General features: G+C 36.1%; 1 protein-coding gene across 5 annotated transcripts in view; it reads right to left on the bottom strand.

Annotated features, from left to right (window-relative positions):
* Positions 1-26,926, bottom strand: part of CCSER2 (coiled-coil serine rich protein 2) — a 159,456-nt gene that overhangs the window by 93,053 nt on the left and 39,477 nt on the right. For 4 of the 5 annotated variants that reach the window (XM_029932048.1, XM_029932047.1, XM_029932049.1 and 1 more), the window contains 2 exons: positions 22,993-24,442; positions 21,627-21,823 (listed from right to left, as the gene is read on the bottom strand). In XM_029932048.1, coding sequence (XP_029787908.1) covers positions 21,627-21,823; positions 22,993-24,403 — 1,608 coding nt within the window. In that variant the 5' untranslated portion in view covers positions 24,404-24,442. Of the gene's footprint in view, positions 1-7,845; positions 7,864-21,626; positions 21,824-22,992; positions 24,443-26,926 lie in introns of those variants that run through there. The other variant, XM_029932051.1, reaches the window with a different exon arrangement.

The raw sequence follows: 26,926 nt of genomic DNA, 5'->3' as shown, positions 1-26,926 counted from the left end.
TAATTAAAAGCAGGATCTCAAAAGAGGTATGTATACATCCATCTACATCGACTGCTGTATTATTCCCAACAGTCATGAGATGGAAAGAATCCAAACGTCCATCAAAAAATGAATGGACGGGGCATCCGGGTGGTTCAGTCAGTTAAGCGTTCGGCTTCGGCTCAGGTCATATCTAACGGTTCGTGGGTTCAAGCCCGCATCAGGCTCTGTGCTGACAGCTAGCACAGATAAATGTGGTATATACATAATATAATGGAATAGTATTCTCCTTTAAAAAGAAGGAAATCTTATAAACAACAACACAGATGAACCTTGAGGACACTATGCTAAGTGAAATAGGCCAGTCACAAAATGACAAATATTGCACGGTTCCACATATGTGAAGCTAGAATAGTCAAACTCACAGAATAAGAAAAATGGTGGTTATCAGGAACTGGAGGGGAGAAGGAAAAGGACAGCTTGTTGTTCAATGGATACAGAGTTTCAATATGCAAGATAAAAAAGTTCTAGAGATCTGTTTCACAACAATATAAACTTATTTAATGCTACTAAACTAATACTTTAAAACAGTTGAAATGCTAAATTTTATGTAATATTTTTATAATTAAAATTAAGAAAGAAAGAATTAACTGACAACTGTTAAGAATTAAAATATTATATAGTTGTAAACTTATATTTTCACATACCTACATGATGCCAGGTATTATGGTAATCATTTCAAATAAATTATTTCATTTAGTACTCATGAAAAGAAACAAAAAAAAATCACTAGAGAGTTTCAATAGCAGATCTGAGCAGGGAGAAGAAAGAATCAACAAATCTGAAATTCTGTCCAGTGCAATTATTCAGGCTAAGTAGAAGAAAGAAAAAAATTAGTAAAAATAAAAAGATGGAGAGACTTCTAAAGATACAGTCAGGCAAATAGCCAGGAAGCACATGAAAAATAATCAGCATCACTATTAATTTGGGAAATGTAAATCAAAGCCAAATAAAATATCATTTAACATCTAGTAGGATGGCTGTATTTAAAAAAAAAAAAAACAACTAAGGTATAAGAAGACTAAATGAAAAAACCAAAACTGTTGTCAAGGATATAGAAACTCTGAAAGACTTATATATTACTAGCAGTTTGTAAAATGATTCAGCCATAAGGTAAATATATCCACATTTGCTTGCTTTTTCTGAAAACATTGGAGTAACAAAAAAATATATTGAAAATTTTTAAACAAAAATAGATATATTCATATCCCTTCCCCTGCTTCATTTCAGTAACATTATATTCTTATGTAATATGGATATTGTTTGGATATTTGGGTTGTTTCCAATCTTACTATTACAAGAAATGCTTAAATGAATCCCTAAAAATCAGAAGTAAAATGAGATTCACAAACCCAACTATATATCAAGCTCATGGAATACCCATTCAGGGAGAAACTATTTCAAGAAGAAAAAAAGAACAAAAAACCCTCAAGCTGTTTTCAATAATTATATTTTCAGTGGTAGAATTATGATTCAGAAACCTTCATAGAACAAGATAATCCCATCAACCATTGCATTCCTAACATTAAGACATCACCAAACAGTTCTGGTTTTACAATACTAGGTAAAGCATAATATTATTCTCCATAACATTCAACATTCAGGTAAAGGAAACCAATAATTTCACATAAAGCCTGTTTAAACATTCCAGTTTTTATCTGAACTTTTATTTTAATCCCATCAATCCATACATAACTATATTCTCTCAGTCTAAAAGTAGCCCCAGTTAAGACATCAACAGGTTTTGATACCAAAATCCTGTGGTAAAGAGTCCCAGAAAGGTCTCATTTACACCCACTCACCATTTTACCCACTTGCGTACATAAGTCCTTAGGTCTCCAGAGAGGAAGAGGTAAAAGCCAAGAGACCCTGACCCTTCTTCAATCTTCATTTTGACTTATCTACCAGACCACACTCTCGGTGATTTAGGTCAGGTTTCTCATTTCCATCTTTGCCTTTCACCTTTTAAAGTCCTCCAAACTAGAATACACAGGGCAGAATTATAGGGGCCCTTGTAAGGTTGGGAACCAGCACCAGCTCCCATTGGTACATTCAATCTTCAATAGTCCTACATTAACACTTCTGCTTCAACTTCATTAATGTTCAATATATTCATCCTATTCCTAATAAACATTGAGCCCTGAAAGGACAAGTCCTTAGGCTCTCCCCTTCTGTCTTGCCCCTTTTTCTTGTTAATGATTCTATTCTTTTTTAACATCTTTAATACCTGTAAGGGAAAGTGAAACAGCAAATATGACAAAGTTTTTTGAACAGTTGCTTGGTTTTACAGCATGGTTACACAGGGTACCCATTTAAAAGGGGCATCCTTGGGCACAGAGGTGGCTCAGCTGGTTGAGTATCTAACTCTTGATTTCAGCTCTCATCATAATCCCAGAGGGGTAGGATTGAGCCTTGCATTGGGTTCTATACTGAGCATGACACCTGCTAGATTCTATTTCTCCAGGGGCACCTGGGTGGCTCAGTCAGTTAAGCGACTGACTTTGGCTCAGGTCATGATCTCACGGTTTGTGGGTTCAAGCCCCACATCAGGCTCTGTGCTGACAACTCGGAGCCTGGAGCCTGCTTCGGATTCTGCATCTCCCTGTCTCTCTGTCCCTACCCTGCTCATGCTCTGACTCTGTCTCAAAAATAAGTAAACATTAAAGAAAATGAAAAAAAAATTTTCTCCAATGTGGAGATTCCTCAAAAAATTAAAAACAGAATTACCCTATGACCCAGTAATTGCAGTACTAGGAATTTATCCAAAGGATACAGGAGTGCTGATTCATAAGGGGACATGCACCCAATGTTTATAGCAGCACTATCAACAATAGCCAAATTACGGAAAGAGCCCAAATGTCTATCAACTGATGAATGGATAAAGAAGACATACACAATGGAATATTACTCAGCCATCAAATGGAGTGAAATTTTGCCATTTGCAATGACATGGAGCTAGAATGTATTATGCTAAGAAAAATAAGTCAATCAGAGAAAGACAAATATCATATAAAGCGTGGTACATATATACAATGGGCTGCTACTTGGCAATGAGAAAGAATGAAATCTTGCCATGTGCAGCAACATGGATGGAACTGGAGGGTATTATACTAAGTGAAATAAGTCAGAGGAAGACAGATATCATGTTTGCACTCATTGTGCAGAATTTGAGAAACTTAACAGATCATGGGGGAAGTGAAAGGGAAAAATAAAGGTTCAAACAGAGAGGCAAACCATAAGTGACTCAAATACAGAGAACAAACTGAGGGTTGATGAGGAGAGGGGGTAGGAGGGAGAGAAAAATAGGTGATGGGCATTGAGGAGGGCACTGGGTGCTGCATGTAAGCGATGAATCGTGGGAATCTAGTCCCTAAGCCAAAGCACATTGTATACACTGTATGTTAACCTGACAATAAATTATATTAAAACAAACAATCAGATTCTCTTTCTTTTTCCCTCTCCCTCTCTCCCTGGCTCACGAAGGGATCACAAATCAATTAAAAGATGAGCAACAGATCTAAACTGACATTTCACCAAATATATACAGATGACAAATAAGCATATGAAAAGATGTTTAGCATTATTTGTCATTAGGGAATCACAAATTTAAAACAACATGGACTAGGTGGCTCAGTCGGTTAAGCATCTGACTGGTTCAGGTCATAATCTCACCGTTTGTGAGTTCGAGCCCCGCGTTGGGCTCTGTGCTGACAGCTAGATCAGAGCCTAGAGCTTCCTTTGGATTCTGTGCCTCCCTCTCTCTCTGCCCCTCCCCTGCTTGTGCTATCGCTCTCTGTCTCAAAAATACATATACATTAAAAAAAATAATAAACAAATAAATAAAAACAATGAGACACCACTATACACCTATTAAAATGTCTAAAATACAAAATACTGACACTATCAACTGCTGGTGAGAATGAGGAGGAACTGAAACTCTCACTCACTGCTAGTGGGGACACAAAATTGTACAGTTATTTTATAGAACAGTTTGGCAGTTTCCTACAAGGCTAAACATAACCTTACAGTATGATCAAGCAACTGCACTCTTTGGTATTTTCCCAAATAATGAAAAAAAAATCTGTCGGCAGAAATACCTGCACATGGATATTATGGCAGCTTTATGGATAATGGCCCAAAACTTGAAGCAGTCAAGATTTCCTTTGATAAATGAATGGATAAACTGTGGTACATCCATGCAATGTAATACTATTTATCAACTTAAAATATGAGATATCAAGTCACAAAAAGACATGGATGAATCTCTAATGCATATTACTAAATGAAAGAAGCCAGTATGAAAAAGCTACACACTGTATGATTTCAATTATATGACATTCTTAAAAAGGCAAATCTATAGAGGTAGATCAGTGTTTGCCAGAGGTTCAATGAAGAGAAGGAAAAATAGATGAAGTGTAGGGAATATTTCTAGGATGGTGAAACTATTCTTTATGATATTGTAATGGTGAACACAAAATATAAGCATGTCAAAATCTACTGAACTTTATAGCAAAAGGAGTAAACATGTACACAAATTAAAAAAATATTTTAGGAAGTCAGGGTCTCTGGGGGGCATGCAGAATGTGACAGAAGTCTCAATGTATTACAAGTGTATGAAACAACCTCACTGAAGGGGATGAGTGGTATATGGTGCTGACCTAAGTGAGTTCAAAAATGAAAGGAGTCTAAGACTAAAGGCTAAGAAATTGTATAAGCACTAGCTGATAAAGTGTTTCCTACTAGAGTACTAAGTAACAATTCTGAAAGGACTATACATGTATGTGTACTAGAACCAAGCAATTACATAGGTGGACGGCTGATGGTAAGCAGCTTTCTCCCTGCTGGGAGTGGGGGGTTACAAACAAACAAGGGGAAGAAGCAAGAACTGTGCACAAGGTAATGGGTTAGAATTGGACACATCAATTTGTAAACTCGTTTAGCTTGAAATACACATGATAACATATAGAAATATTTATAGATATATATATATATACACAGGTTAGCACACACACACATACATACATATCTCCTTCTCTTTCAGCTGGTAAAATCCAGAACTAAAACCACACACCTCACATGCAAATTTTGGTTTCTAATACAATTCTCCAATTAGAAACTAAGGCTCTTTGGAGAAAGGGCTCATTCTAAGACTGAGGCAGGAAATACACAAGATGAAGTTGGGCATCTTGTAGTGCCAGAAAGTTAAAAAAAAAAAAAAGTACTCAAAAACAAAATAACAAAAAACACAATGATAGGGGTATGAATTAGAACCAAAAGTACAAAATATATAAGCCCACAATGATACAAAGAAATGACTGAATAAATAAATACATGAGGAAGAAAAGACAAATCCACTTCCACCTTGCAGTAGAAATCCAAATAGTTTATACGGATATACCCCACCCTTATGGGTGTAGAGCATACCTAGCTGCTCCCTAAGTGTGGGCAGCCCAGAGTGATGTTTCCCAAGGACTACACTATGGAAACAGAGAAGAAAACAACAACTTTACTCTGGAGAAACCTGTGAAACACTATCTCAAGCCAGGTGATCACGGTCAACAGCAACAAGGGCAAGTCATATTGACAGTATGCATCTTTGCTATGATGTGGTGAGAATGCACTTTAACTCTGTGGTCTTTTGTCCAAAAACGTATTTCCCCAGTCTAATCATAAGGAAAACATGAGACAAATTCCAGTTGGAAAACATTCTACAAAATATTTGCCTTGTAGTATTCCTCAAAACCGTCAAGGCCATCAAAAACAAGGAAAGTCTGAGATACTGTCACAACCAAGAGGAATCTAAGGAGACATGACTACTAATTGTAATAGTGTCCTGGATAGAATTCTAAAACAGAGGGAAAAAGAGGAGGGAACTGAGAATATCTAAATAATATGGACTCTAAGTAATAAGACAGCAATACTGACAATACAGACAATATACTATATTAATTTGATATGCTAATAATAGAGGAAACTGTAGGGTACACAGAAACTCTCTATATTATCTTTGCAACAATTCTGTGAACCGAAAACTCAAGTTTGCCAAAGACTGAACATTTACTGAGATCTTAATGATAAGAAATGACTGTTCATTTTTTAGAAGAACAATAATGAAATTTAGCTATGTCTGAACATGAATCCTAATCTATTACTAAAACATTCAGAAATAATTAATTAGTAAGAATACGGAAATATTTACCTACATATAAATGCACAAGTATACACTTACATTATATTAATATCATTCTAAAATTATATTGATATAATTTTGTATTATTAAATCACACAAATCACATAAACCATGATGATGTCTAAGACTCAAATTAATCCCATTTGGAGAGGAGTGGGTGAATAGGGTTATAAACGGAAAAAGGCCATAATTTTGATCATTTTTTAAGTTGAACAGCTGATATAGTAAGCCCCCCGCCTTACTCTTCTCACCAGGTTTGAATATGTCTGATCTAATTTTAAATTATCTAACCGCCTGATCTAAAAACAAAAAGGGCCAGAGGTTCCTGGGTGGCTCAGTCAGTTAAACATCTGAGTCTTAATTTCAGCTCAGGTCATGATCTTATGGTTCGTGAGTTTGAGCCCTTGTGTCAGCTCCAAACGGACAGCGTGGCGGCTACTTGGGATTCTCACTCGCCCTCTCCCTATCTCTCGAAATAAATAAATAAACATAAAGAAAAAGGGGGGGGGGGGCAGAAAACAGACTCCAGGGGAAAAAAAGGTTAAAAAAAATAAAACAATGAACAGAAATAGGAAAATACAGAAAAGATCATAAGCTCATGTGATATAATAACCAACTACTAGAAGTTCTAGGAAAAGGGCACAAAACAATGGAGGGGATAAAATAATAAAAAAAAAAAAGAAAGAAAAATTTTCAGATTTGAAAAGGATAATGGATCAAATTCCTCATTTAAGAATGTTGCAAAAATTCTTTACAATTATCTTGTAGAGACCAAAACATATTTAGTGAGTGAAAATAAATAAATCAGACTAACATTCTGCTCCAGTGACTTTTTCTTTTTAATGTTTATTTATTTAAGAGAGAGAGAGAGAGAGAGAGAGAGAGAGAATGACAGGCAGACAGACAGAGTGCAAGCAGGGGAGGGGCAGAGACAGGGAGCTAGAGATACAGAATCTGAAGCAGGCTCCAGGCTCCGAGCTGTCAGCACAGAGCCTGACACAACCTGAGCCAAACTGAATGAACCACCCAGGCGCCTCTACCCTAGTAACTTCTAATCAGTGTTCTTCCTTGTCTCTCACTCCCATCATGACACTGAAAAATCCCTGCTCAGAGAAATTTCAGATGTAGTTTTGCTACAAGCCTCTTCCTGAAATAAAGGCTAAGGCACTTAGTCTAACTGTAAAGAAAACTCAAATGGCCAGATGTGATGAGAGTGACCAAGTTTAAATAAGCTTATAAAATATCCCTACAATACAAGCATTTTACAGAAGAAATTTCCTTAGTGTACATAGTATACTAAGCTGGTTCCCAGACTGAGAGAACAGAACAGGGCTCTATTAACACGTCTACATATATTATTTACAAAGAATACCCTATGCTTAAATAAATGTTCATCCTTGTATTCATTGTGAATTATGTAAATAAAGAGAGAATATTTCAACTACAGCTCGCTGCTATTTCTCTTTTGCTCTCAAGAAATTATTATGTTAGATTTTCTTCCATTCTTCCCAGGAACAAACATAAACATATCTTAATACCCAGGAACACCTTAAAAAAATAAACACAGTTATAAGTTCCAAAATCTAAGAGTTCCAGAGGAAGAAAGGACTACTCACTGTTTCATTCTGAGATCTCCATGCTGAAATTATGATTTCTCACAACATACTTGAAGAATTCTACTGCAATAAAAATAGGAATTCCAGAGAAATGAAGTATTTTCCTGATAAAGAAAATAATGCCTGGAATAATACCTCTGAATACGTTAGGTTACACGGCAAAAGAGGAATTAAGATTGCAAGGGGAATTATGACTGCAAATCAGCTGACCTTAAAATAGTGATTTTATCCTGGATTATCTAGGTGGGTCCCATGTAATCACTCCTTGGAGTGCAAGAGAGAGGCAGGAGAGAGGCAAAGGAAGAATGGTAGAAGAGATGGAGGTGAGGGGGACATGACTTAGGGCAGCTGCTTGAAACTGGAAAAGGTAAAGAAATGGATTCTCCCCTGGAGCCTCCAAAACGAATGCAGCCCTGCTGACACCTTGATTTTATCCCACTAAGACCTGTGTCTGACTTCTAACCTACAGAACTATAATAAACATGTGCTGTTTTAAGACACTAGATTTGTGCTAATTTGTTACAACAGCAAAAGAAAGCAAATACAGTACACTGTGTCTTTAAATTCTGTAATTAGACTTATTTGTTTCATCTGTTTTAAATGCAACCCTATATCTACTGTCTGCAAACTTTATAGTTTATGTGTTCCCTCTTTCTGCAGTGCTTCCCAGTGGGCTGAAAGAGAGAAAGGCCAACACATAAGCACATTAGCAGCTGAAAAGGAGGGAGAAAAGAGGCAATGTGTGATCTTGTATGGAACTTCCAGTCAATGTAGGTAATCTCCCTATACCCTGCCAGCCTTGTAATATGCTGTGAACTTCAGCAAAAACCCCAAGTCAAGTTCTGCTTGACTTGCCTTAAACCTTTTTAAAATTTACCTTAGCTTTTACAGATTTCAGATGAATAATTTTTAGCCACACTAGTTATAATGGTGAGTGGCAGATTTCAGTTAACACGTATGTTTGTTGAAAATTTGGCTGAACTACTGCATCTTACTGCTGCCTCGCATACATTTTTTGGCTAAGGTGCCTGACACTAATCCCTTGTGCAAGTATAAGCCCGAGATGACAGCCCCCAGTTACAAGCAAATGCAAGTTCCTTGCCTTTCAACACCTTCCCCTGTGTGGCTTACCAAAATCCTTCCTCTTTACCATCTGACTGGATACCCACCTTAGCCCAGGAAACCCAAAACACTCCACGTAAAGACCCTAAAAAGGCACTCCTAGATCGTCACTCTTTCTGTCTGTACCCTGCCTTTAACCTTCCTGTGTGACCCCTAAGGAAGGGGATATACTTCTTCCAAGGCCTAGGAGTAGTAAACTTCTCTATCTCTGCTCACTATCCAGCACCCTGGGGGCTCTACTTAACAAATGTTGATTTGACAAAATCAGAACAATGTTGAATAAATTGAAATGTCAAATGCCTTGGTGACTTAGTGTAATACCCCTGTTGGATGATGGAAAAATGAATGTACTCAATGGTCCCAAATCCTTCAGTACTCTGAGTTTTCTTCTATGAGATTCAATTTTCTTTCCTTAAACCAGTCCATTTCCAGTGCATCAGTGAATGCCCATTATGGCTGAGCATCAGACTTACTGAATATTACATCAAATGGAGTTTATTATGCTGTTTCCTATGTCTAAAATGAATGCTCATCCTCTTTTTTCCTTAGCCAATTGGATAATTTTATATTTATTTTTCAAAACAACTCAGATGTCACTTCCTCTCTGAAACTTTCTGAACACACACAAACATAAACATACACACACACTTAAACCTCCCTTCTGCATTATTTTGAGACCACTAACCATAGCATGCGTAAAATTATATTATGATAATTTATTTATAGTATATCTGGCAACCATACTAGACTTTGTATTCATCAAGGACAAAGACAGCCTTATCCACATCAGCATCTTCCACACTTAACAGGCCTGGAACATAACAGAAGCTAAATAAATAATTACTAAATTAAACTTCATATTATAATAATCTATAAGAAAAAATATAGAGAGAAGAAAACTATTATGTTTAAGGAGTCACCAGTTATATTTGATAAATTTAAACTTTTTTTCATACATGAAAGTTACATTAACAGGCCAAAAGAACCTATAATAATAATCAAATGCGTGTAGAATATTCACTAGTTTGGCAAAAATAAATAAAAAGTTAAGAAAAATTTAGTTTCCTCATCTCATTTTGTCCCCTTATCTGAAAAAACAAGACAAAACAAAAAATAACTGAGTGGGATTAGATGCTTCTATGTGTTCAAGTTCTATATTATGTATCACAGCATAGCTGAATGTATCAATATCAGTCTGAGATTTTCATTTACCTATATTAAGACGGTCTCAACTTTCTGTAAGCTGTCCCTCCACTATGTCATCCATGTTAAGGTCACATTTTTAGTTACTTGCACCTTGCTATTATGACACGTGGTACCTTAGAAACTTACTTTGTAAATAGGTTATGTCACAATGTAAATGGAAAAGTTTTGAATAGTAGTAAATGGTACCTTTAAGTTTTTCTGTTTATCTCAAATTAAATAGCATGTCATTACAACACACATTTCAACAAGTATATATTGAGCCCTTACTAAGTGCCAAAAACCTAAAAGAGGTGATAAGAAAGATAATGAAATATCAAGTATATTCAAAATAAATAGTAGTAGATTAAACAGATAGTAGTAGTAAAATAAATAGTAATAGACAGGGTGTCTGGGTGGCTCAGTTGGTTAAGCATCTGACTCTTTATTTAGGCTCAAGTCATGATCTCATGGTTGTGAGATCAAGCCCCACACTGGGCTCTGTGCTGAGTGTGGAGCCTGCTTGGGATTCTCTCTCTCTCTCTCTGCCCCCCCATATGCATAAGCACATGTGTATATGTGCTCTCTCTCTCTCTCAAAAGCAATAAATAAATAAACATTAAGAAAAAAAAGGCAACCAGACAGACTAGTATGACAACACTCTACAAAGATGTTTAGATTTGATACTACAAAAAATGGGGAAAAACAATAGACAAATGCTGAATCAAACCAGCAATTTAGGATGATGTTGGCAGAATGAATAGAACCAACAATATCAGTCATAACTTCTTTCTTTTTTAACGCATTTTTTAGTTTTTTTAATGTTTATTTTTGAGAGACAGAAAGAGCATGAGCAGGGGAGGGGGAGAGAAAGAGAGAATATGAAGCAGGATCTGGGCTCAGCTGTCAGCACAAGAGACTGATGCAGGCTCAACCCACGAGCCATGAGATCATGACCCAAGCTGAAGTCAGAGGCTCAACTGACTGAGCCACACCCAGGTGCCCCTCAGTCATAATTTGTAGAAGGAGGTGACACTTTTCTCCTCTATAGTCAACAAACAATGGAATTTTGCCAAGTGTACCCTCTAAACCTGTTTTCAAAATTACCCACACCATTTGCAACCACTTTAGCCCAAACCACTAGCATCCTTCAATAGTAGCTTCCAGCATCTTGCCCATCTCCTTTTTAATTCAATCTTCATACAGAGCATTTTTAAAATGTAAACTGAATAATGTCCCTTTCAGGTTTAAAATCCTCTAACAGTTCCCCTTCAATTTTGAGGACAAAGATCCAAATCCTCTGAGCTCCATAAGGGCTCTGGACTTACAGCCTCCTCGCCTGCCATTCTATCCTTCTGTGTCAGTGCTGAAGCTATTCTACCATTCTCTTGGTTCCTCAAATATTCCATAATCCCTTCCTGCCTTATGGCCTTCCCATATGCTGTTCACTAAAACATGTAACATTCTTGCAACTACATATACCCTTTTTACCCTAACTTAGCTTAAATATCATTTCCAAAAAATGCCTTACCTAACATCCACACTACACCAGGTTTTCTAATAACATACTTTCATACTTAGTAATTCTCATCTGCAGCACTTTCCCCTCTTATTAACTGAAGATAGTTAATGAGTTAGCTAAGTATTTCAATTACATCTGCCTCATTAAGACACAAACACCACTAAAACAAAAGCTGTACCTGCCCTGATCAATGTATCCTCAATATCTTGCACATAACAGTCACTCAAATACATTGAGATTGATAGATGACTGGGGGCCAGAGAAAGAATGGTACTAGGAATGACAACAAAAAGAAAAGTGAATGCCTAAAGAGTTTACACAGACTTATATTTGGCTTGAAAAATTAATTTCTGAATCTTTAAAATTATTTGTAGTCTTCTAATGCAAGAGTCAGCAAACTTTTTTAAAAGACGAAATAGTAAATATTTTAGTTTGTGGAAAAATACAGTCTCTGTTGCAACTATCCAATCCTGCCACAGCAGCATGAAAACAGCCACAGACTATATATAAATTAAAGGACATGGTTGTGTTCCAATAAAACTTCATTGACAAAAACACCTTGGCAGCCTGCAGGCTACAGCTTGCTGGCCTTTAATAATATATTCCAAAGAAAGAGGAGGAAGAAATTAAACAAATGCAAAAAATAAAACTGTTTTCATTTTAAACTCATAAAGCTTTTCTTGAAATGCCACATATATCTCCCCAAACTCTGAACTCAAAATGGGTTCATATGTATTAATTACGAGCAAACATGGAATCCTCCTTTAATGGTCAAAATTAAGTATATCTCCTCTCTTAATCTGGATCATGAGTTTCTGCTGAGACAGCAACTGTCTCTTTACTCACATATACTTCTCAGTAACTACAGAAGCACACAGTGGAAATTTAAAATACATGCTGAACAAATGAAGGATCCAACCATACACTAGCCTTTCCCCCTTTCATTCTTCTAGTCTACTATAGTTTGGTGCAGAGACAAGAGTAGAAGCAATTAATCTGAATGTTTTGATTTTCAAAAAAGGTATTCTCCAGTAAGACTGGTATGCTAGGCCTACCTGTACATGGATACTCTTTTCATATTACTTCGGTTCTAATTCCCCATGTTCACTGTCCCTCTGTATGTGTGCCTTGTGACTTTGCTCAGTCTTGGACTCCTCCTGCCTCACTCCTCCACCCCCAGCCCTACCTGCCAATTTGAAGGAATATTTATGAAGATGCTCTTGGACATCTTAATGTTAAAATAGAGGTGCAGTATAAAAATCCCCAGACCTGTACATGTATCTTTTGTATTATTAAAGTGAATGACAAAAAAGTTCATAAAAATCATGACAAATGCTTCTTTTTAAATTTTTGAAAGAGAGAAAGAAAGAGCACAAGCAGGGAAGGGGTAGAGAGAGAGGGACATGGAGAATCCAAAGCAGGCTCGCCAGTGTCAGAGCAGAGCCCAACGTAGGGCTTGAACTCCTAAACTATGAGATCATGACCTAAACCAAAATAGAACACTTAACTGACTAAGCCCACCCAGGAACCCCCAAAATGCTTCTTTTTGTAGTAAATTTTATGGGATTTGTATTATTTTATGTGATTAATATGGATGCTTGGGTCTAAAAGTGCCCAGAAAGTCAAAAGCTTCATTTATCAAACAGTGGCTAATTTCTTTAAAAAAATTTTTTTTAATGTTTTATTTATTTTTGATACAGAGACAGAGCATGAGAGGGGGAGGGGCAGAGAGAGAAGGAGACACAAAACCGGAAACCGGCTCCAGGCTCTGAGCTAGCTGTCAGCACAGAGCCCGACGCAGGGCTCGAACCCACGAATGTGAGATTTGACCTGAGCCGAAGTCGGAGGCTTAACCGACTGAGCCACCCGGGTGCCCCAAACAGTGGCTAATTTCAAAGTTTGGTGTGAATTACTCTGATTTTTAGGAAATGTGAATTAGATTATCATGACAGTCACCAAAATTAATTATAATCAATGAGGAAAGTGTACAGTGTCTTGTTTTGGAAGGATTTACAAGAATCTGAGATCAGCTCAACCCTAAAGATTCAAGAGGCATCTACTGCAAAACTGTTTGAAAAGGAGAAATATAGCACATATAATACCACCTTTGTTGTGTATTTATAGCAATGAAGAACTACATAATTATTGTTCTTTAAAAGAATCTCATTAAGGATATTGGGCATTATGATTTTTTATTGTTTTTTAATCAGATTCAGAGTTTAATGAAAAATACATTTATAAATATATAGGTGCATTAGTTTTTTCTTGTTGTTGGAACAAATTACTAAAAAATATAATAGCTTAAAACAATATAAACTTACCTATTTACAATAGCCAAGATATGGAAGCAACCCTAGTGTCCATCCATAGATGAATGGATTAAGATGTGATATATATTAGTCATAAAAAAGGATAAAATCTCGCCATTTACAACAAGATAGATGAAACTAGTAGGTATAGTGCTAAGTAAAATAAGTGAGAGAAAGACAAATACCGTATGATTTCACTCATGTGATATTTAAGAAACAAGATAAATGAATGAACAAAGTAAAAAAGAGACAAATTAAAAAGACAGACTCTTAAATACAGAGAACAAATTGATGGTTGCCAGAGGAAGGGTAGGCAGGGGAATGGGTAAAACAAATAAAGGAAATTAAGAGTACATTTACCTTGATGAGCACTGAGTAATGTACAGAATTGCTGAACCATCGTATTTGATAACTCAAACTACTATATAACACTATGCTAATTATACTTCAATAATATATATATGAGATGATGAATAAAAAGATAGGGTCATTCAGTAAACAAAGAGAACTTTGAATCAGTAGCTGTGTCAGAGCCCTCGATCCCACCCCCAGGTTAGAGGATTCATGAGGATTCACAGGACATAGTATACAGGCATATTCACAGCTAAGATGTGTTCTAGATAAAGGATGTAATACAAAAGAAGTAAACATGGGGGAAAGTTGAAGGAAAAAGTCCTCTTTCCCAGTGCAGTTACACAAGATGTGCTTAATTTCTCAAGGCCCAGTTGTGACAACAAATCAAGTGTTGTCTAGGGGTGCCTGGGTGGCTCAGTTGGTTAAGCGTCCAACTCTTCATGTGGGCTCAGTTCATGATCTCTTGGTTCATGAGTTCAAAAACTCACAAGAGTTCAGCTCTGTGTCATAGCACAGAGCTTGCCTGGGATTCTTTCCCCCACCCTACCTGCCATCTCTATGCCCCTCCCCTGCTTATGTGCCCTCTTTCAAAATAAATGAAACAAACAAACAAACAAATATGTTGTCTATTATGAATGTTCCTAAGAAATGAGATGATTTAAATGGGGAGCTGGTCACAGGGGCATCCTCTGTCCAGCACATATCACAACTCCAGAATCTCTGAAGAAAAGCAAGTGTTCAGTATAAACTATATATTTGTACAAACACTTCAAGTACAATGAGCCACTCTTATTTAGGGAAAGATTTATATCACTGTAGGAAACTGTCATGAGGAAAGGGCCAGCCTTTCTAAGGATTGGCAGTATTAGGGCTACAATGTCAACTTTTTCCTTTTTTTTTTTTTTAACATTTATGTTTTTGAGAGAGAGAGAGAGAGAGCGCGCACGCGTGAGCGCATGTGCGAGCACATGAGTTGGGGAGGGGCAGAGAGAGAGAAACAGGATCTGAGGCAGGCTCCATGTTGTAAGCACAGAGCCCAAGGTGAGACTTGAACTTAAGAACCATGAGATCATGATCAGAATCAAAACCAAGAGCTGGTTGCTTAATTGACTGAGCCACCCAGGAGCCCCATCAATTTTTTCTCCACAGTACCCCAAGTATATTATGATGACATATTAATAAGGGTAAATTATTATGCCTCATACCAACTTCAAATGGAGCAAAGTCTCAAATGTGGAACAATTAAAATAACTATAAGATAATAAAATAATAAATAGCTAACATGCACTGAGCTCTTGCTATATTCCTGGCATTAAGTAAGTATGCTGTATGTATGACCTCATTTAATGTTTACAGCAAGCCCATGAGGCAGTCCGAGATGATACTCAAAATACTCAACAACCAGTATCACATGGCTATTCTACCATTCAGGCATGTCTTTCCTAAACGCAACCTGAGAGGTGGGTACTATTATTACCTCCATCTCATAAAAAAATGAATGAACATAGAAAATCCAAGGATACACAGCTAGGACATGACAGAAATGGAATTTTTAACTTAGCTTGTTCCAGAGTACTGACTCTTAATCACTGTGCTACTATACTGCCTCTTAATATGCAAAATAACCTCTATAGCCCTGGGATGGGAAAGGAGGTCTTACGCAAACACACACACACACACACACACACACACACACACACACACACAGTAAAAACCATGAAGAAGAAACTGCTAAATTTAATTACATGAAAACTTAAAACTAGAAATAGTAAAAGGCACAATAAACAAAGTTAAAAGCCACTGGCTGAGACATTATTTGTGATACATTTAACAAGAATGAAGGTAAGACGACATAAGAAACTTGCCTTTTCAATAAGAAAAAAGCAAAAGAACACAACAGAAAAATCAGCAAAGTAAATGGGTAATTTGCATAAAAGGAAACTAAACAGCCAAGAAATATATGGGAAAAAAGATAAATAATAATGTAAATGCAAATTACATGACATACAATTTCATACTCTCCAGACTGGCTAAAATTCTAGTCAGATAATATCAAGTGGGGTGGATATGAGGAACAATGGAAATCTTTCTTCACTGCTGGGAAGGATAAATTGACAAAACCACTTTAGGAAGGTATCTGGCAGCATCCAGGAGAGCTGAAGGTCCATATATGTTCTGATCCAGTCATGTTATTCTTAGGTTTATATCCTAAAGAAACTCTAACAAATATGATCATAGACATGAGAAACAGTGTTTGCTGCTGCCCTATTTCAATATTATCATTATTATTATTATTATTATTATTATTATTATTGAGGACTAAAAATGTTCAGTAGTAAGGGAACAGAGAGAAAAAAATTATTATATTTAAGTGATATTATATAGCCTATTATACATATTACATGGCAGTAAGAATGAATTAACTTATAATACACATATATCACAGAAACATAAAACTAAGTAAAAAAAAAGTGCAGAACATTATGTATCACATAAGTTGTAAAAACACATACAAAACAATATTATTTACTGTTCACAAATACATAAATGTATTAAAGGTAAAAAAAAAGAAAAAAGAAGATGGCCTACGTGACTTAGAATTTGTTTTTAAAGTATTTATTTATTTTGAGAGAGAAAGCACGTGTGCACACAAGTGGAGGAGAGACAGAGAGAAAGGTAGAGAATATCCCAAGCAGGCTCCGTACTGTCAGTGCCAGAGCCTGATGTGGGGCTTGAATTTACGAACTGTGAGATCATGACCTGAGCTTAAATCCAGGCAGATGCTCAACCAACTGAGCCACCCAGGTGCCTCAGAATTCACTGTTTTAAAGCAAGGCACATAAGAAGAAACTTGCTATTATATTTACTATTAAGGTGCTATTCAATGCATTATTTACTATATAATAAGCCTTCTCTTTACGAAAATCAATGTATATAATAATAATAAAACAAAGGCTGAAAATCAATGCTCTTAATTTCCATGTTAAGAATGTGGGGTTAAAAAAAAAGTTGGGCCACCTGGGGGGCTCAGTCAGTCTGTTAAGTGTCCGACTTCGGCTCAGGTCATGGTCTCGTGGTCTGTGAGTTCGAGCCCTGTGCTGGGTTCTATGCTTGATGATGGCTCAAAGCCTGGAGCTTGTTTCGGATTCTGTGTCTCCCTCTCTCTCTGCTCTTCCCCCCACTTGCAGTCTGTCTCTCTTGCTCTCAAAAATAAATAAAACATTAACAAATAAATAACATTTTAAAAAAAATGGATGGAAGGAAATAAAGATATGACCCAAAAATCAATAAAACAGGAAAAAAAGTAAATAATAGAGAGAAATCAGAAAAGCCCATATTAGGAATGAAATAGGAGACATCACTACAAGGCTGTAAAGATGTTAAAAGGTAAGATAATCCTGAATAACTTTCACCAACAAATGACAACTTAGACAAAATGGACAAACTCTCAGAAAGCAACACAAGAAGAAATATATATATAAATTTTTTTTTCTTTAAGTAGGCTTCATGCCCAACATGGAGCCCAACACGGTGCTTGAACTCACCACTCTGAGATTAAGACCTAAGCTAAGACCAAGAGTCGACGCTTAACCCACTGAGCCACCCAGGCACCTCAGCAGATATAATATTTTAAGTAGGTATGTCCATTAATGTACATTTATATGTACATTTCTGGGACACCTGGGTGGCTTAGCATGTTAAGAATCAGACTCTTGATCTCAGCTCAGGCCCTGATCTCAGGGTGATGAGTTCATCAAGCCCTACACTGGGCTTGGTGCTGGGCATGAAGCCTACTTAAAAAAACAAACAAAAAAAACCCAATGAAAACATTGTATCTGTCATCAAAAAACCCTCATAAAGAAAACTGTTTGGAAACAGGTCCAAAAGGCTTCATTTGCTGAATTGTAGACATTTAAGAAAGAGGTAACATCAACTGTACATAATTCCTTGAAAGGGCGAAAAAAACCAGAAAATACTTCTCAACTCATTTATGAAGCTAGCACAACCCAGATACCACATGTGAAAAGAAAAGAAAAGTAGAGCCATTTTGCTCATGAACATAAATGCAAAATAAATTCAAATAAACTATAAAGATATCAAGTCCAACAACATTTAAGATAGTAACACATCATAACTAAGTGAATTTATTCCAGGAATGGAAAGAAAATATTTGAATACCAATATTCAAAATCAAGAAATGTAATATTTGAAAAATCAAGAAATATATTCTATCACACTAAAGAAAATATATAACATATAACAGAATTTTTTTTATTATTTTAATAGATGTAGAGAAAAATTAACATCTACTTACACACATAAAAATCAGCAAGGAAATAGAAGGGAACTTGCTTAATCTGATGAATCTATAACCCCCCCCCACACACAGAAGTTTTAAAGGTGGAATATTAAAACTTTGCTAAAAAAAAAATAAATAAATAAATAAATAAAATAAAACTTTGCTGAAATTCTGTGACCATTTCAAATCAACATTATGTTAGAGATCCTAATAAGTGCTTTAAAAGGGAGGATGGAGGGATGGAGACTGCAAATGGTATGACCGCATAGTATATGTAAAAATTCCAAAAACATCCATAGGCAAATTATTAAAACTAGTAAGTGAATTCACCAGGATCACTGGGAAAACAGTCCAACTATAAAAACTTAGAAAATAAAAATTTTAAAGTGGTGCCATTTCCAGTGAAATCAAATACCTTCAAAGAAGCCAATACCGGGGCACCTGGTGGCTCAGTCGGTTAAGCATCTGACTTCGGCTCAAGTCATGATCTCAGGGTTCATGGGTTCGAGCCCTGCGTCAGGCTCTGGGCTAACAGCTAGCTCAGAGCCTAAAGCCTGTCTTCGGAGTCCGTGTCTCCCTTTCTCTCTGACCCTCCCTGCTTACACTGTCTCTCTCTCTCTCACTCATAAAAAAAAAAAAAAAAAAAGGAAAAAAAAATTTTTTAAACCTTAAAAAGCCAGTATGTATAGAGCTCCTTACCTTGACCTACGCTGGAAGGAACACTGTTGTAAAGAACAACCATGATGGTGGTTGGGGAATTGGGGGGAGAGTAAGACACGGGCTTCGAGGAGAGGGATGGGGGCGACCAAGGAAAATGAAAATATGTTAAAGCTCATTGTGGATTAAGTTATAAATATTTACTTAAACTATTTTAGGGGAAAAAAGGAGAAAAAGAAATAAAAAGTTTCAGATGGCAGAATGAAGTCCAAGTAGATCAGTAAATGCAAACATAAGACTAAACTCACTGATTAAAAGAATATGAGATATTGAAATTTTATAAAATTTGCTATATTTCAAAAAGGTTCATGGTAAAAGGATGGAAAATACATAAATAAAACTGATAAAATACACTGATACCTGGGGGGAAAAGGCTTTAAGATAAAAAGCATAATGAGGAACAGAGAAGATCACTAAATTATGACTTACTAAAGTCCTGTTTCACAGAGAAAACAATTCTGAACAGGTACACACCTAACAAAATACATTTAAAATATAAAAAGCAAAAAATTGATAGAATTGCAGAATAAAAATGGTAAATTCACTATCACAATAGGAGATCTTAACACTGTTTTCAACATTTGCCATCAATCCTACAACCATTCTCAGACTGTTTTCCTATTAGATAAGAAGATCTGAGATATTAAAGACTAATGGTCAATTCAAGTGCATTCTGAACTCCTTTAGAGGCTATGTGATCATTAAGTTACAGGAACAGTGAACTAAAAAAAGGGAGAATCTCTTAAAAATGCCCGGTACTGAAGTGGATTATTGCTGCCATCTGCTGGACACAATGTTCATTCCCATTTCAATCATTCTTGCTCTAAAAGGACCTTGTAAGAAAGCACATGCAGCCCTAAACTATAATCTTTCCCTTTTTTTTTAATGTTCGTTTATTTGAGAGAGATAGAGAGAAAGAGAGAGAGAATGAGTGGGGAATGGTCAAGAAGAGAGGAAAAAGAGAGTCCCATGCAGGCTCTACCCAGTCTGCACAGAGCCAGAGGCAGGGCTTGATCCCACAAACTATGAGATCATGACCGTAGTTCAAACCAAGAGTCAGATCCTTAACTGAATGAACCACTCAGGTGCCTCTGTAATCTTTTCTAAGCTTCCTTTATCTAGTGAGATAGAGATACTCTCTCTAAATTAAAATATGTGCAATTTAACAAGCCTCTGGTAACAACTTTTGTTTTTCCCAAGTCATAGGTTTATAAGAGTGTAGAAAATTACATTACCTGAAATCCAGTTGGAATTTAATACATCCAAAAGACTACCAAGTGTCCCATACAACTACTATAAAATCATATTTTATATAATAAATAATTACAATGACTCACTGCAACCACAAAAACTACACTTACTCATACGGCATATTAGCCACATTACTTGCAATGTGTCTTAAAATACACACATAAAAATATATGGTAGGTCTTCTAGTGCTCCCTCAAATCTGATTCCCTTGCCTACCGGGCACACAGGAAAATCATACCTCCTGTGGAATCAGTACCTAAGATTAGTTAGGATCAGCAGGGTGTGTGTGAAAGGACCATGTGCCCTCTGCAGGCCCAGGCAAGTAATTGCAGGTATCCGACCGGCAGCATTCTTCCTCTATGCCAGTGACAAGATATGGCCTCAAAAGGACATGGTGAAGCCACCTTCTTTTGGTGATGGTGAAGATAAAAGCAGCTTAAAACACTAACGACAGTTGTCCTATAGAATTTTCCAGACCTACGACAGACTTCGAAATAGTAAAAAAAATAAGCTTTTATTGTGTTAGGCCACTGAATTGGCACTTAAATGTTACTTCAGCATAGCCTAGCCCAGGATTTCAACAGGGGCACTACTACATCTTGAGATGAATTACCCTTTGCTGTGGGTGCTGTCTTATGCCACTTTAGAGCATTAAGCAGCATTCCTGGCATCTACCCACTATTTGTCCGTAGCACCCCTCAATATAACAACCATAATTAGTTCCAGACATTGCCTTCCTTGCTGACTTTGAGAACCAGTGGCCTAGCTTAACTTGAATACAGTATATGTGTGTATATTATGAATACGTATGAGAGTATACTTAATTCAAGTGTCATGTGACACAAATACACACTTTATTATGTATTAAAGTCATATGTTTTATAGGCCATTAACAGATTCACATTTCATTTTCTTAAACTTAGAGAGCCAATTCATAACCTTGAAAAAATCTAGTCAGTATTACAAGTCTTTACATAGTAAGGCAAGCAAAATCTTTCAAAAGGATATATAAATCCATACATACTATGCTGTTCATTTCTGAGGACTCATAGCTCCCGACTGGATGGACATTTCCAATGGGCTCCAAGCCCTCTTCATCCCACATGTATGTTCCATCGGAGCTATCAGATGGAGAGAGCTCAAATGAAGAACCAGCTCTGTAATCTGTATCTGGTGAAATCAAGTTATTCCCAGAAGTATGTTTTGTACATTCGCTCCTGTCTTCAATTGATTTTTTAAAAGAAAAAGAAAAAAAGTATTAATTCACAAAAATATATTTATCAGGTTCTAAAACTACAAGCTCTAATAATGTAATATATTATAACAAAAAAGTTGGCAAAAAAGTATCAGTAGCTATAGAATTTTCTAAATTCTAAACAACAAAAAAATCAAGAGGCAAAATCTTAAATAACTTACTGAAATGTTTCCCAATACACACGAAGAAAATTCATTGAGCCATCTTTCATTTCTCTAACATTTCTAGAATTATAAATAAAGTCTCATATCTTTTAATATTTTCTAAGATGTTTACTTTTACACACTGACCAGGAAACTCCTTACTCAGTATATATCATTTAAGCTCACAGTTGCCCCCTTATATTACAATAAGGGAAATACTTGCTCTGGCAATGACTTCTAACTAGAAGACCCTCAAACAAGCAATGGTTTATGCATATCTGTAGGCACGGCGCAGGTCCTTGACCAGACCAGATCACATGCCCATATCCAATCCTTTCAGTTGGCTATTTATTCAGGTTATATGGGCACAGATACATTTTCTCCAGACTTTCAGTGCCAGGATAACCACGTAAAAGCAGAAATGTTTAACAGGTGCTAATCTCACTTTCTTCTGTTAAAAAAATTAAATAAAGCTCCTCTGAAAGTATAACAATGAAGTTTGCTAAACAAGAAATCTAAGTCCTCCTTTAAAAAAATGAGAATTACCTAGAATAAAAACATGCATTACGTTGGACATAACCTATATTAACATGAGCTCATTTACCCTTTGGTATAGCTTTACTCTAAACAAAAAAGGGATCTATTGCTGTAGGGGAAGAGATGGCTTCAAATGTCATGTCACTGTTGAGGGAAGTGGGGGAAAAAGAAAAAACTTTTAAGAAAAGACCTATCCATGCATGACAGTCAATGAAAAACAAAGATAAGATACATTAGAAGAAGAGTGGTTTTATTGATTTTTTTTAAACAGAGAAAAATAAGACCAGGAGCTAACGTCGCGAGGAAGATAAATGTTGCCCTGCCCCAATTTTATCTAGATCCATCCCTCCATGAAATTGACAGTATCTTGGAATTATTCAAAAGGTAATCCTAAGTGTAAGTTCAGTTATATTATCTATGAGAAACCAAACAAATTTAAGGATATTAATATTTACCAGAAACACTTATATCTATCCACTCATCAGTTTTACTTTTTTCATTTTCCTTTGGGGAATCAAATATATCCTTCGGCGGTACATTTTCATGCTTTTCTTCTTTGAGAGAAATTTCCTCTGGAGTTATTCTAGTTCTGTTGGAGTCTTCTATATCTATAAAATCATCACTGAAGTCTTCACTTAAATCATTCTTATCAGAAGATGACAAAGAAGACAAGGAAATATCATCCACATCATCACTCAGGTACCTAATTTTAGCATCATGCTTCATGGTATGGTCATTATCTGTTCTATAACTATCATTTTCAATTAGTTCTTGGTCCTTATTAGTAGCTCTGTCTTTAGCCATAAGTGCAGCATCTTCCTCTACACATGTATCAGCAGGTGAATTTTTATTACCGTCAACTGTGATAGTCCCAGGAAATGGAGGTCGGCTAGATTTCAGTAGAGAGGGATGAACCATCCTATAACCCAATGTGGATGTTACACCTGGGCCATTTGATAAAGCCAGCTTCTTTCCCCCAGCCGCATAAGGCCTATTAAATCCATACCCTAAATGATCATTCCCATTGAGCACTTCTGACTGCCGGGAATTTCTCGTTAGCATACTTGACCTCAGAGGCACTCTAATGGGTAGCTGTTGGTTCTGATAAGGCTTTGTAAGATCTGCAGCTCTATTGAAGGAATGTGATCTGGTTATAGATGAAGGTGGAAGGAATGAGTTTTGAATGGAATGTGAAAAACTTTGTGACCTTACCATTTTTTCACAAGTGAGAGATTTAATATTGTCTAGGGATTGTGCTAAGCCTTCTCCAGAACTGCTTCTGGTGGCACAGGAGTTTGCTCTCGGCCTTTGTATGCTACCAGACGAACGGTTTCCATACAATCCATTCAACTGTGATTTTGGAGCATTGACTGAAGAATATGAAGTCCTTCCTAATAATGTGCCTTTGGTGAATTTACCCAAACTAGATGGTCCAGACAAAGACTTTTGGTTTAACTCCTCTGTAGATGACACAAACATAGTGGATGGCTTTGCTAACTTTGATGTAAGTAAAGAAATACTTTTCAAGCCTCCTTTTATCCCATTTTTATCAAACATCCCTTGAGTAGGTACATGTTTTTCAGGATCAATCACTTTATCATGTGAAGTTTGAGTACTATTACGTTCTTCAGCACTTTGTGCACTAAGCTGGTATTTAGTTGCCGTTCTCCAATTAAATGAATGGGATGATGGGCAATCAGAGCCATTATTTTTGATGTAACTTTTGATGTTGCTACTCTTGGAAGTTCCCAATAAATTAACAGGTGTCCCATTTGGCATTGGCTGTAGCGTACTTCTCACAGATTTTGTTCCATATTTTGGCAACTTGGAACCCAAAAATGTCTTGATTTGTGTTTTTTCTTCCATGAGCTATAAGGTGCATTTGTTCTTAAAATTTGACAGAATCTGAGGAGACAAAAAAGTAGATTAAACATTCCTAAATAAGCATAATTACATGAGGTGGTATTACATAATAAGAATATGTATTCTTAGACAATTAAATGCACCAAAGTCCAAAAGCTACTTATGATTCCTATAAAATTCTTTATAAATGCTGAATATACTAATTAAATTAATAAGTTAATGTTAGGCAAAAGTAATAAACATCTTTATAAACATTTTTATAAACTTGCACTATGCATAGTGATAGCAAAATCCAGAAATAATAAAATAGTCTATCAATTTTGACTGTGTTTTTAAAATAAGAAATTCTATAACGCACCTTCCAATTTCAACCCAAATTATTTTTTCACTTTGGACAATATTATCTCTTTTAAAAATAAGAAAATGTGATTTTGTTAATTTTTTTAAGTTTATCTATCTTCAAAGACAGTGAGATGAAGAGAGAGAGAGAGAGCAGGGAAGGGGCAGAGAGAGAAGGAGAGAGAGAATCCCAAGAGGCTCAGCACTTTTAGTGCAGTGCCTGATGCAGGGAGCAGGCTCATGAACTGTGAGATCCTGACCTGAGCCAAAATCAAGAGTCAGACGCTTAGAGCCACTTAGGTGCCTCTTGATTTTGTTAATTTTTAAAGCATATGTGATCTTACAAAAATTGGAATACATTTTTAAAATTCATTACTGAAATCATGGTAGGATGTAGGAAAAGAATACAATACCACCAAAAAAATTTTTCTGATACTAAGGGTAGAGAGATCAGCTATAATTTTAAGTAACTATCTCAACTAGTAATATAAACAGTCTGCACAGGTGGTGCCTCGGTGAAAAGTATAATGATTTAATAAGGTTATTTAGTCCACTAGTCTCAACCTTCCAAATTGATTTTAAAGGTAACACAAAACAAATCAAAAAGGTTCAATGCACAAGGACATAAAACTAAAACAACTAGTGTCCTTTTTTAAGTAACTATTTATTAAAGTATGACATGTCACTGCCATGATGAGATTACAAAAATGAGATAAAAGTATTAAAATGTTTATCCTTACATTAGCAGAAATATAACATGCTATATGCTTACTGTTCACTAGATACTCTCTGTGATTACATAAAAATACTGCAAAAGCATACACAAGTGCAGAATGTGAATAAAACAAAAACATATGCCTAGGGTCACTGATGGTTTTTAAAATTATCTATCTTACAATACTGTCTTTAATTTGTTAGTTTACATTTTAATTTAAAAAACTGACTCCAATACATCCCTATACCTTAAAAATTTAGAGAAAGTACATATGTATTATTAATAATTAATGTCAAAAGCAATTATTTAGGAAATTACACAGACTTTAAAGTAAAGATGGTAGGGTAAAGCAGAATTACAGAACTTCCCATCCCCAATAACTAATAAAAGAGAAGGAACATATACACATGTGTGTATGTGTAATTTTTACCCAAAACCCACCAGCTAGCTGCAGTCAAACAAAAATTATTTAAAACTAAGTGCCTCTAAACTCTAAAAAGTAGTGGCCATAAAAAGATTTCTGTACAATGTGGTCTGGTTCCTAGCCTGATCACACTGCCTGAAAGTATCAATAGGAAAAATAGGTGACTTGCTAAAACTTCAAAGTTTTAATAAACATCCTCCAGTTTGGAAAGAAATGACTGATTTGGCAGTCCCTAGAAAAGTTCAGGAAAACATCTTCAGCACAGTTCTGAAACCTCAGCTGAGGCACACTAAGACAAGAACCCATCAACTTCCAAGGCACTAATCTATTTTGAAGGAAGGATCTGAAGTCCCTAAAATTATATCACACCTTCAGCAGGATGGAGTGAGGCCAGTACAGAACACTTAAGGAGATAAGGGAGCCTGGGGCATCTGAAGAGTTCTCTCCACAACACTACCTGACGCCCTTCAACCACAGAGAAGCAGACAGAGAACAATATAAAACTGCTCAAAAGGTGTACTGAAGGGGTGCAGTAAAAGGAGACAAAGTCCCACCTAAGGTGAAAAAGGCATCAATGGGAATTGACCTATGTTATATCAGGGCAAATACAAAGTCTTGATCTAGTATTCAAGTCTTTACCTAAAAAGATAAGAAGAAATGGTCACACAACTATATAAACAAGGGAGTAGAAGGAAGGAGAGAAACAAATAATGACAATAGCAAGCAGACAAAGGAAGAATCCAGAAGAGAAGGAAAACTTAACACAAGAAAAGAAAATCCCCAGTGAGTTCTTTGTAACAGAGAACGATTTAATAAGAACACACATTTAATAAAATAAGAATTCAAAGATAAAAAGACAAAATAGGTAAGTTGAAAAGAAGTTATAGAGCTAAGGGAATCAATTAAGAACAAAAGACTGAAAAACTAATTGGCAAGGAGAAAAATCTTAAAATAACCAAGTAGTCAGAAGGAAAAAAGACAAAGATATCAAAGCACTTAGATAGAAGATGTAGGACAGAGACTGAACAGAAAGATAGTTAGTATCCTT

This window comes from Suricata suricatta, chromosome 2 (assembly GCF_006229205.1).
Source record: "Suricata suricatta isolate VVHF042 chromosome 2, meerkat_22Aug2017_6uvM2_HiC, whole genome shotgun sequence".
Lineage (NCBI taxonomy): Eukaryota > Metazoa > Chordata > Mammalia > Carnivora > Herpestidae > Suricata > Suricata suricatta.
The sequence above is the reverse complement of the archived record's forward strand: the minus strand, read 5'-3'. Positions and strand labels throughout refer to the sequence as shown.